The sequence below is a fragment of the Marmota flaviventris genome, chromosome 14 (genome assembly GCF_047511675.1).
Source record: "Marmota flaviventris isolate mMarFla1 chromosome 14, mMarFla1.hap1, whole genome shotgun sequence".
NCBI classification, from domain to species: Eukaryota; Metazoa; Chordata; class Mammalia; order Rodentia; family Sciuridae; genus Marmota; species Marmota flaviventris.
In genome coordinates, this window is record NC_092511.1 from 7,474,502 (window position 1) to 7,485,476 (window position 10,975).

The 10,975-nt window shown below is 43.4% G+C and overlaps 1 protein-coding gene across 1 annotated transcript in view; it reads right to left on the reverse strand.

Annotated features, from left to right (window-relative positions):
- Rock2 (Rho associated coiled-coil containing protein kinase 2) overlaps positions 1-5,030 on the reverse strand; it is a 137,200-nt gene extending 132,170 nt beyond the window's left edge. The window contains exon 1 of the mRNA XM_027937791.2: positions 4,411-5,030. Coding sequence (XP_027793592.1) covers positions 4,411-4,551 — 141 coding nt within the window. The 5' untranslated portion in view covers positions 4,552-5,030. The remainder of the gene's footprint in view (positions 1-4,410) is intronic.
- Positions 5,031-10,975: the final 5,945 nt, after the last annotated feature.

The window sequence follows — 10,975 nt, forward strand, 5'->3', positions numbered from 1 at the left end:
TTTAAGATAATTATTCACTATTCTTTACAACTATTTACACAAACCTACATTTCCTTAGTCTACACTGACCTTACCTTGGGGCCAAGATGTTTCAAACTACAATTTTTTTGGATTTTTAGAATAATACAGAATATATACTGTATATTCCCTAAAGCCCTTTGGGAATATGGGGGAGCATCCTGAAATCAAACATATTAATATTTCTCCATTGAAAGCTATTATTAGCTTCTCAAGAGGGGTGAATGGACTACAAACATTCAAGCATCAGATAGGCCAGATGTTACTATCAAATAAATATTAGCAAAATTTATTTTTATGTATCAGTCTTGTGGATAAGGGACTGTGGACCTGAAAAGAGGTTCAACTTCACCTAAATAGTAAATTGCATGCATCACTTGAACTAATTCATTTTCTTTAAAGATTTCTTAATCATCAAAATACAGTTTTACAAAAAACAAACTACTCTATATGCTGCAAATGTCCATCCCTTATTTCACAAAGAAAAACATGTATAAAAACATTTTTCAGAGGCTGGGAGGTTATAGCTCAGCTGTAGAGCACTTGCCTTGCACATGTGAGGCACTGGGTTCAATTCTCAGCACCACATAAAAAATAATAAATAAATAAAATAAAGATACTGTGTCCAACTTTTAAAAAAACACAAAACATTTTTCATCCTCTTTTCTATTTCTTTGTTATTATATCTTCATAACATTCTCACTACATAGTGGGAAAAACACCACATGATCTTATTTTAATTAGAAAAAAACAGCATTAAGCTGAAAGAATCTAGCTACTATAATAAGAAATATTTTTTATACAGTTTACAGGTATACTGATATCAATCTAATTGTTTTGTTTTCTAAGTCATTGAAAATTGCAAATAAACTTTAACCACTTTTGCCGATACACAGTCTTAAGTAACAGTGTTCTACAGGTTGTTTTGACTATTTACTAACACCCTGAAAGAGTAAAATAAATCAAAATCCAAAAGTAAAGACTTTAGAAAGACATCTCTCTTTTTATCATCATAGGCAAGCAGTAGGAGAACTTGAATCTGGACAAAATACAAGTATTAACCCAAAGGTTCAACTGAAAAATGTATATCACTGAAGCCCCCCCCCACCTGAAAGTAGTTCCCAAGCTGTAACCACTAAAGAGATATACTTTCTTTGGATTAATTTAAGAACCCATGTAAAGCAACTAGATTTCTGCAAAGAAACAAGATAGCTTAGTCTCTACAAAGATAGTCTTGGAATTCAGCTCTTATCTATTCTTTCTCACAGTTTTATGATGGTAAATTCAAATGATGATATCCACTCAAAATTATGTAACAAGAAACAGTTGTAAATAAAATTATTTTTTCAAAGAAAACTTAAAGCGGGCTTGGGATGTGGCTCAAATGGTAGCACACTCGCCTGGCATGCGTGGGGCACTGGGTTCAATCCTCAGCACCACATAAAAGAAAATAAAGATATTGTGTCCACCTAAAACTAAAAAATAAATATTAACAAAAAAAAAGGAAAAGAAAACTTAAAGCTATTAACTAAAAATATGCTAAATGCACACAGAAGGGAACTGCATTCAATGAGCACTACTTACTATGTAACAAGCACTGAGCACAGTAAGCATTTTACAGGTCATCTTGTAACTTTTCCCCCACCTGTGGTCTGTCTTCTAGGCCTAGACTACTGCAGGCAGGATACATTTACTTCTGGCATACTCTGTCTTCTCACTTCTGTCATGTTCTGCAATAAACAATTTTCAACCGTACTTTCTGAACTCCTGAATGCAGTATTAAGTTCCATGCCTGGGTTTGTATTAGACTATTTTCCTTTAAGTTTTCTCTATTAAAGACGAAATATTTATTTTCCTAGAGCAAAACCAAAGAAATGTGATGTGCAGTAAAATACTTATCAATTGTGAAATACAGTCTAGATGGAAAGTTTCAAATCTTTAAAGTGACAAGAGCCATTATTTCAGAACACAGAAGTTCTTATAATTTACGGAGTTTTGGTATGGAAAGATGAAAAGGTTGATCAACAGTGTAAATGGACTTAATGCCACTCAACTGAACACTTGAAGATGTTTAAAATGCTGGGCGTAGTGGTAGCACACACGTATAACCTCAGAGGCTCAGAGGATGAAGCAGGAGGACTGCAAGTCAAAGCCAGCCCCAGCAACTTAGCTAGACCCTCAGCAACTAAGTGAGACCCTGTCTCAAAATAAGATATAAAAGAGATGGGAATGTGCCTCAATGGTTAAGTACTTCTGGATTCAGTCCCTGGCACCCCCCCCCCCAAAAAAAAAGATAAAATCATAAATTTTATGTATGTGCTGTCACAATTAAAACATTAATTTATTCTAATATTTAATAGGATGAAATATATAATTTTTTTCCCACATTCTTTACTGTTATAGTTAGTTGTACATAATGATGGGATTTGTTGTTACATATTCACACATGCACACAATATGACAATATAATTTGGCCCTAGCACTTACATAATTTGAAATTAATTTGCTATAACTTTGAGATTTTTTTTTTCCAGTTTTGTCAACTGGCAACAGAAGCATGAGGAATCTTGGTCCAAAGAGTAAGGAACAATTTTTGGCTTGGTAATATTTATTGCTCTTCAGAATCCCATTCATATTCATACTCAGAAAGACTTAATCAACTAAAAGCAGCAGGAACAGTGCCATCAAGTCAGCAGCATCTGAAGTGCAGCCCATACCAGTAATGTGTCATCTTAGCAAATGTGTCTTAGTGGTACTGAGCACTCAATAAACGAACAGACTAAATTTACTGAGAATGTGAAATGTTTCTTTTTAAAACAGCCTTCCTTTTAGTAATTTAGAAAATACTTTAATAAAAAACGTATATTCATATCAAACATATAAACAACTTAGTTCCAACCTCTGAATAACACTAATAATTAACATCACTAAAGACTCAAGATGTAAGTGTAAAAAATTTATATCTGGGATTGAGTTTGAACCTGATGAATGCTTGAGGTTTACAGGTACTATTTTTAACTGAACTTTCTGGCCTTAGGTCAAAGTTTTGTTAGCAAAATACCAAAGCGAGAATGCTGGGAGAGAAGCCCAGAGACTGCCTCAGCTAAAGAAAGGCTAGGACCTCTAGGCAACCAATCCCACTACCAATTTAAGACTTCCAAAGTCTGTCCAGAGTATCATGCTCCCCTGAGAACACAGGAACAACACACAAACCCAAAAATCAGTTTAAAAAAAAAAATCAAAAATATCTGATATAACATCACTACATTCTGACACAATATAGTACATCACTACATTCTACATAATGTACAGAAAGAATCACACTCTCCAATCAGTTGCTGCATTTTGGCCAAACTGAAGGGAGTCACTTTGCAAATGAGTCCAGAAACCTCAAAGGACAACTGAGGGCCTCGGAAGAAAAGTCAAAAAATCAGTGGGAAGGGAGGAGATCATATATACTCACTAGGTTTCTCCCAGCAGGCCCAGAACTGAACTTCTGCGTTCTGGCCCAAAATGTCAGATTGCCCATCCTAACGCTAGTCTTCCAGAGCTAACTTAATAGTCAGAGTTTCTTTTTCGCTTTCTTCTCCCAGAGAAGTCCACACCATCTTATCCCATAAATACATCTCTACCGCACACTAATCAACTAACATAACAGAAATCAGAAATACACCAGCACTCTACCGTGCATTTATTTCTAAAACATGTTCCTTAATCAAGAGCCAACTAGTAGCCTTTATAGATATAAATTTGGATTCAAAGGCCATCTCAGGAAAGATACAATGAAGGGGAAAGATTTATTCTATTCTACAATTCAGACTGATTTTTTTGGGGTGGGGGGGCTCTGAGGAAATTACATTTACATAAATTTAAATACACTAAATAGCTACTATGGAATGTTCAAAAACTACTGAAAACGGGAAAACTTCAGCTATGTGTTCCAAGATTTCCTAGTAAAAGAAGTGGGAGCAGTTCTTTGTCATGTACCCAGGTTGGTACTGCCAACAGAGAGCCAGCATCAGGTTTCCTTCTCCCTGGCTAGAACCCGAGGCCCCACGCAGCATGACACTTTCAAATCGGCTAGTCTGGGTGCAAGGGACAGCCAATCCTCCACTTTCCTCCCCAAACCCAGTGGGTGGGCGGGAAGGAGCGGAGAGGTGTTTCCTCCCTGCATTTCAAGAAAGGGCCAGCGGGGATGACACCCGCCCCAAGGAGGTGGAAGGAGGGACCCGAGGTGGGTCCCCACTCTAGGAGCTCAGTCTGGAGCGTCTGGTCTCGGATCCCGCAGCCGGAAGCTGGGCGGGTGGGGCGAGACCTCGGCGCTCCCCACCGACGGGTGGACAGAGGGGTCCGACTCCGGGGCAGGAGCAGGCAGGGCTCCCGGCCACCTACCAGCAAGCTCTCCACGTTGATAGGGGAGCGAGGGTCTCGGATCAGCGCCTCCAGCTTCCTCTGGCGGCCCGCGCCGGCCCCGTCCCCCGGCACGGCCTCGGGGGCGCCGGGCATTTTCCCCGTCGGCGGGGGCCGGCTCATGCCGCCGCCGCCCGGCCCGCAGTCCGGCTCCTCGCGCTCCGGTTCCGCCGCCTCCGGGCCTAGCGCCGCCCCCGAACCGCCGGCCCCGGGCGGGGCTCCGCCGGGCCCACCGCCCGCCTCCGGCTCCGGTGCTCCGCACCCGGCCTGGGCCCGGGCACTGCTCTCGGGATCCGCTCAGCCCGGCCCGGCACGGCCGGGCGCGGCGAGGAGTAGACGGCGTCCCCGCCCCTCAGGCAGCCTCGCGCCGCCCGGTCCACTGGTCCGCGGCGAGCTCCCGCAGGACTCCGCGGGCGGAGCGGGGAAGTGGCGCCGCAGCCGCCGCCTGGACCGCCCCGCCCTCGGGGCCCGGGAGGCAGAAGCCCAGGCGCGGTCAGCTACGGCCGCCGACGGCCCGCGCCCATGTCGCCGCAGCCTCTCCGTCCCACGAGCCCGCTCTGCTCTCACGCACTCCCGCGCCCCGGCCCGTCCCGGCCGCGCGCAGCCGCTACCCACAAGCCCCTCCGCCCGCGGCCGCCGGCGCGCGTGCCCGCGGGCCTGCAAGCCCCGCCCCCCGCGCGCGGCCGCGGCCCGCCCACACCGCCGCGCGCGCTCCCGCCGGCCGACTGGCCCCTGCTCGCCGACCGCTCTGCCTTTTCTTCCCTCCTGCCTGCGCGAGCGACTTCGCTTCTCTTTTGCGCCTCCCTCCTCCGCCTTTTTGGGGGTTCTCAATGGCCGGCGCGCGGTCACCGCCGAGCCGGGGGTGGGACTGCTGTCTGGGGCTCCCCTCCAGGCGGGCCGACCCTGAGGCCTCCGAGGCGGAGCCCCCCCCACCGCCCTGTCCCTGTCCCTGTCCCTGTCCCCGCGCCGCCGGGAGGGGCCCTTCGCGGGTCCCCGGGCCCCGCTGACTCAGCGCGCAGCTATGCGGGCCCTGCATCGCCCGCGCCAAAATAACAGCGCGCGCGGGTCGCGGCCTCGCCCGCCGAGCTCGGCTCCCAGGCCGCGGGCGGGCGGGCGGGGGCGCCGCGCGCTGGAGCCCGGAATTCGGAAAGAGCGGAGGCGGCTGGAATCCGAGTCCTGGGGCGCGAGGGCCGGGAAGAGTTGCTTCCGCCCCCAGGGCAGAAAGCCTGGGCTCGCGGAGCCTTCCTGCACCTCCCTGACGGCCGGGCTTCGCCAGCCACGTCGAGAGAACGGGAGAGCGACTGCAAAACACTTTCCACCCGCGGCCTTTTTTGCCGGGAGGAGAGAGAGGGGAGGCTATAGGGACCGCTCCTGCGCATTCCTAGCGGCTCGCGGCCGGTGCCATTGGTCCACTCTCCCAGGGCGCAATCTGAACAATATGTGCCAACAGCTATAAAACTGTTCATAGAGCCCCTTTGACCCAGTAAACCCATTTAAGGAAGTACATTTCTAAGGAAATGATCCAAAGGGGGAAGTGGGGGAGCGCTTGCATAAAATGTTTACAGCAGGGTTATTCAGAACGTTCGTAATGACCGAGACCTGGGAAGGGACCCAACTGTCCAGCGATTGAATAATCCAAACAAGCTCTGTCACATTATCAGAAAGAATTCTGGCAGGTATGCAGACTGTGAGGAACATGTGAAATTTTTGGCACGTGCATGAAAATGTGTACTGGGAAATAAAATTTTAAAATGCAAAATAAATTGTGCACGCTAATTAAAACTACATGAAATAAGCAGCTGTGAGAAAGGGAAGAGAATACGATTGTTCCGAAGTAAGATTTTTTTTTCTGTGAAGATGTTTAAGAGCATATTAAAACTTCAGAAATTTAAAAACTATACTGTACATGGGCCACTCCCCCAAAAAAAGCTGCCACCTGTTATCCATAAGTAGTAAGAATCTTAAGAACCTTCTCACTAGCAGGTCAAAGATAAGTCCATAGATGGACTAAACCCTGCCCATGTTAAGCAATCTTTTAATCAGCAAGTGGTTTCTGGAACTGCCCTCCTTTTGGAGTAGAGCCACTCTTACTTGGATTAATGCAGGAAAAGGCCCCAGATGATCCAATAGCTTTTTCATCTCAGATAATCTCATATTGACTATAAGTTAAAAGGTAAGACTTCTAAGTCTGTAAGTTGAGTTATTTATATCTTCAGAGATCCCACCACAAAGAGTGAGCTAGACACTCCCCCTGCTTATGCACTGAAGCAAAATAATTAGATAATTACAACTATGGATTCTTTTTCCTGGTAACAATAATATGCAAGGCAGAAAGAGCACTATGTGGTTCTCGGGTTACAAATTAATTTTGCAATGATCAGCTATATATTTTTACTGGGCTTGATTGGGAAGCCGTGGTCCCAAGCATTACACATGGAACTTCATTTTAAAAGAAGAGTAGTGATCAACATATTACATATACTGGGAAACTTCTATGTATGGCCATTTATATAGACTAAGAAAAAGTCATAAAAGCATAAAAGATATTTACCCATTTACACCATTGTGTCTACCTGGAAGAAGAAAAAAACTAATCTCTTGGTTTGAGTGAAAACATTCTCTCTCTCTCCTTCTCCCCACCCCCTTCCTTCTTCTTGCTATCTAGTATGACAATTCCTGTCTTATAAAAAAAAAAATACACAAATAGCTGGATATGGTGGCACATGACTGAAATCCCAGAGACTCAGGAGGCTGATGTAGGAGGATCAAACGTTCAAGGCCAGCAGCAAGCCTCAGCAACTTGGCCAAGCCTTGAACAATTTTAAAAGACCCTGTCTCAAAATAAAAAGGGCCAAGGATGTAGCTCAGTGGTAAAGTGCCACTGGGTTCAATCCTCGGTATCAAAAAAAGAAAAGAAAGAATGTATACTTGTAAAAGTTCAAATAAACCAGAAATGTATAGAATATAACCTGAAAAATTACACTTCCAATTCTTCTTCCACATACATTATTTTATCATTCAAGGTCTTTATTCTCAAATATATATATTTGCTTATACATACATGTATACCAATAGTATTTTGCAGCCTAAATTTTTCCCCTTAATTATTGTTTCCTAGAGATATGTCCACATTGGTAGACAAATCTTTCTCATTGTCTTTAATTGCTTCGCTGGATCCTGTGGTAAACAGGGCTTTACCAATATTGTGTTTACTCTCTATTCAGGAGCATAGTGGTTGAGGAAGACTAGAGAAGATTGCCTGGGTTAAAATCTTGCCGGTACTACACACTAGCTGTTTGATCCTGAGCAAATTATCTAATTCTCTCTGTGTCTCAGTATCCTTCTGTTTAAATGAGCGCCAGCCCTTTATAGTGTTTTATGTTGCCCTTGACATCCTTCTATTTTTGCTTTCATGTGGAGATATTTGGACACTGTAGATTCCTGAAAGTGAATTGTAACAAGGGGTAGGCATACTTTAAATATTACAGATACAGCAAAATTCCTTTTAAAAAGCATACCCATTTTCATTGTCGCCATCCATGAAAGGAACTGCCCACTTCCCTTTACGTTTTGTGGGCAAAAAAAAATGACATCTTGTTTTAACTTGCATCCCATTAATTACAACTGCAGATGGACATTTTGCATATCTATTTCTGCTGAAATTATTTGTATTTTTTGTTCATTGGCTTTTTCATCTTTTTTGGTGAATGATAGGAGCTCCTTATGCATTAGAGATGTTCTTCCCTGTTACAATGTTAAAACATTAAAATTTATGAATACTTTCTTCCACTCCTTTGCTAGTAATTCAGTTTTGGGGGGTTTTTTGTTTGTTTGTTTGTTTGTTTTTGGTACCTAGGATTGGGGGCACTTAACCATTGAGCAACATCCCCATCCCTTTTTGGTATTTTATTTAGAGACAGGGTCTCACTGAGTTACTTAGGGCCTCGATAAATTGCTGAGGCTGGTTTTGAACTTGAGATCCTCCTGCCTGTAAACCCCAAGGATTACAGACATGCACCACCACACCCAACTGAGTTTGGTATCTTTTGTTATACAAATATTTTTTACCTTTTATGCAGTCAAATCAGTCAATATTTTCCTGTACAGTTTTTTGGGGTTTGTGTCTGGGCTAGAAAGGATTTAAAACCCAGTTTTAGGTCACATAGATTGGAAGTGCAACAGGTTGTAAGGAATTGGCAGTTTCCTACAGATATCAGCCCAGCTCCTCCCAGATTAGCCATAGGAAGGGTCTCCTGGTGCTTGTTCTTCTCTGGGGAATCTAACCCTCTGGTTCCTGCTTCTCCCTGACTTTGTTCTGCCTGGCTGCTCCTTTTTTAGCACTGTTCCTGATGTATTCTGAGTGCAGTCTAGTCATGTAAGAGCGGCACAAAACTTTTGTTCAATGTTAAGGAGGACAATGGGGAAATAAACACAGAAAATACATTTAATCAGCCTGGCCTACAAGGGACAAGAATTTTGATTCTATTATAACTATCTTATTCCCAAGACTTAAAAGCTCCACCCTATTTCCTTTAAATTGTGTCTGTATCTCTTTTATCTGACTCCACATTCCCAGCCATTTCTAAGTGATAGGTGCCAATTTAGCATCTACTACCAAGCAATACCTTCCTGGCTTTCCTGACACTTCATGGTCCAAAGTAAGAGACCAGGGCTTCCTGCTATCTAGTGGGGGCCATGTCCTCAGTTCCAGTTTTTAATTTAAGGAATCCATCTTTTCCCCAGGAATAGTTCACCCTTCAGATGCAACTTTGCCCTCTCTATTTATAGAGGGCTTTTTTTTTTTTTGGTCTTTCAATGGGCTCTTCTGAGGACTTATTTAATGATAATAATTATTACAAGGAGTTACCATGTGCTAGGCAGTATACTTTATAGAAATTATCTTAATTCTCCAAACAGCCTTTGACAATAGTAATATTACGCTATGTCCGTCTTTCAGGTGATGTAATAGGGACTCAGATACGTGTTGACAGAATGAATTAATGAATGGCTGGATGACTGGGTGGATGAGATCTATGGACTGTGATGGTCCGAGCACCACCAATAAAACGTAGAAGAGCATAAGCTGGAGTTGTTGTGAGATAATTTCCCCCACATGAGCCAGATTTAATAACAGAATAAAGGAATGGCCTCTCCATGCAAAGGTGTCATTATTTTTGTAAACTCTACTACTATAAAGGGGTACAGGATTTAAAGGTCTATGAAAGAGTTTGAAAGAGTTTCATCCTAAGTTTCATTCATGGTTCTGATAATAACTCCCAGGATGAATGAGAACAATCACTGAACCCTCTGTGAGTCAGTTTCCTCATACACAAAACAGAAATAATGAAGCTTGGTTGTCATTAAGGCTCCTTAAGATCTCTAGATGAAAGATACTGAATTCATCCAAGACAAATTATTCACCACTACACTATGAACAATTCAAAGAGATCTGGTCATGGCTCAAATATGTACTTAGAAGTAAATAGTGGGTCATTCAAAAAATATATACTTGTATATGTTTGAGAAGAATGGTCCCAAGAAATGTCTAGGATCCTGGAAAGCTAAGCTTGATTCTGGTTCTGCCAGTTTGGCAGGAGATCTTGATGTCATACCTGGTAATCTCACTTTCCCCATTAGTGAGATAGAAATGGCTCCAGGGTGATTTATGTGATTTCCCTGTTCTAAAACTAACATTGGATCTTCTATGATCACACGTGAAATCCTCATCCTGGAACTAGGATTTTCTACAAGGTATCCACGACCTCCCTTTATATACTTTTCTTTTAGTTTCGCTCTTTGCTTTTTTCCAAAATGGATGATGCTTGGCTCTCCCCTGCCTGGTCCACCCAGGCAGAATGCCATTCTTCCTTTCCTGCTCCACCCATCAAGCTCCTTCCCATCTTCCACTATGGCCTCCTATTCTTTGATCAAACGACCTTTTTTTTTTTTTGGAACCAGGGATGGAACCCAGGGGCTCTTAACCACTGAGTCACATACCCAGCCCATTTTATATTTTATTTCAAGACAGGGTCTTGCTCAATTACTTAAGGCTTTGATAAGTTGCTGAGGCTGACTTTGAACTTGGGATCCTCCTGCCTTGGCCTCCTGAGTTGTTGGGATTACAGGTGAGCACCACCGTACCCAGTCTACCTGAGTTGTGACTCCTCTGTAGTTTTCAAAATAGTTAGCAAGGCACTTGCCTTTCATACATGAAGAAAGCAATATTTTTTTTTGTTTTTCTTTCAGTGTTTTTGACATCCAAAAATGGGATCTCTTAGGTAGTCCTAGTGAATTAGTAATTTCCAATAATTTACCATCCATCATGTAAAATGTACTTCCCTCCTATTTCACGCTCCAACACTTTGGTCCAGCAAAACTATAAACTATGTGAAATGCACTATTCACAGGTGAGACCATGCCACACCCATCTGTGTCTTTGTTGATGCTGTTGCACCCTCTTATTCTCTCCCTTCCATTCCTTCCCTCCCTGCCTGCCCTCGAAGGTACACTCCTTCCATTCCAGTTCCCTACATCTTATGCAATGTGA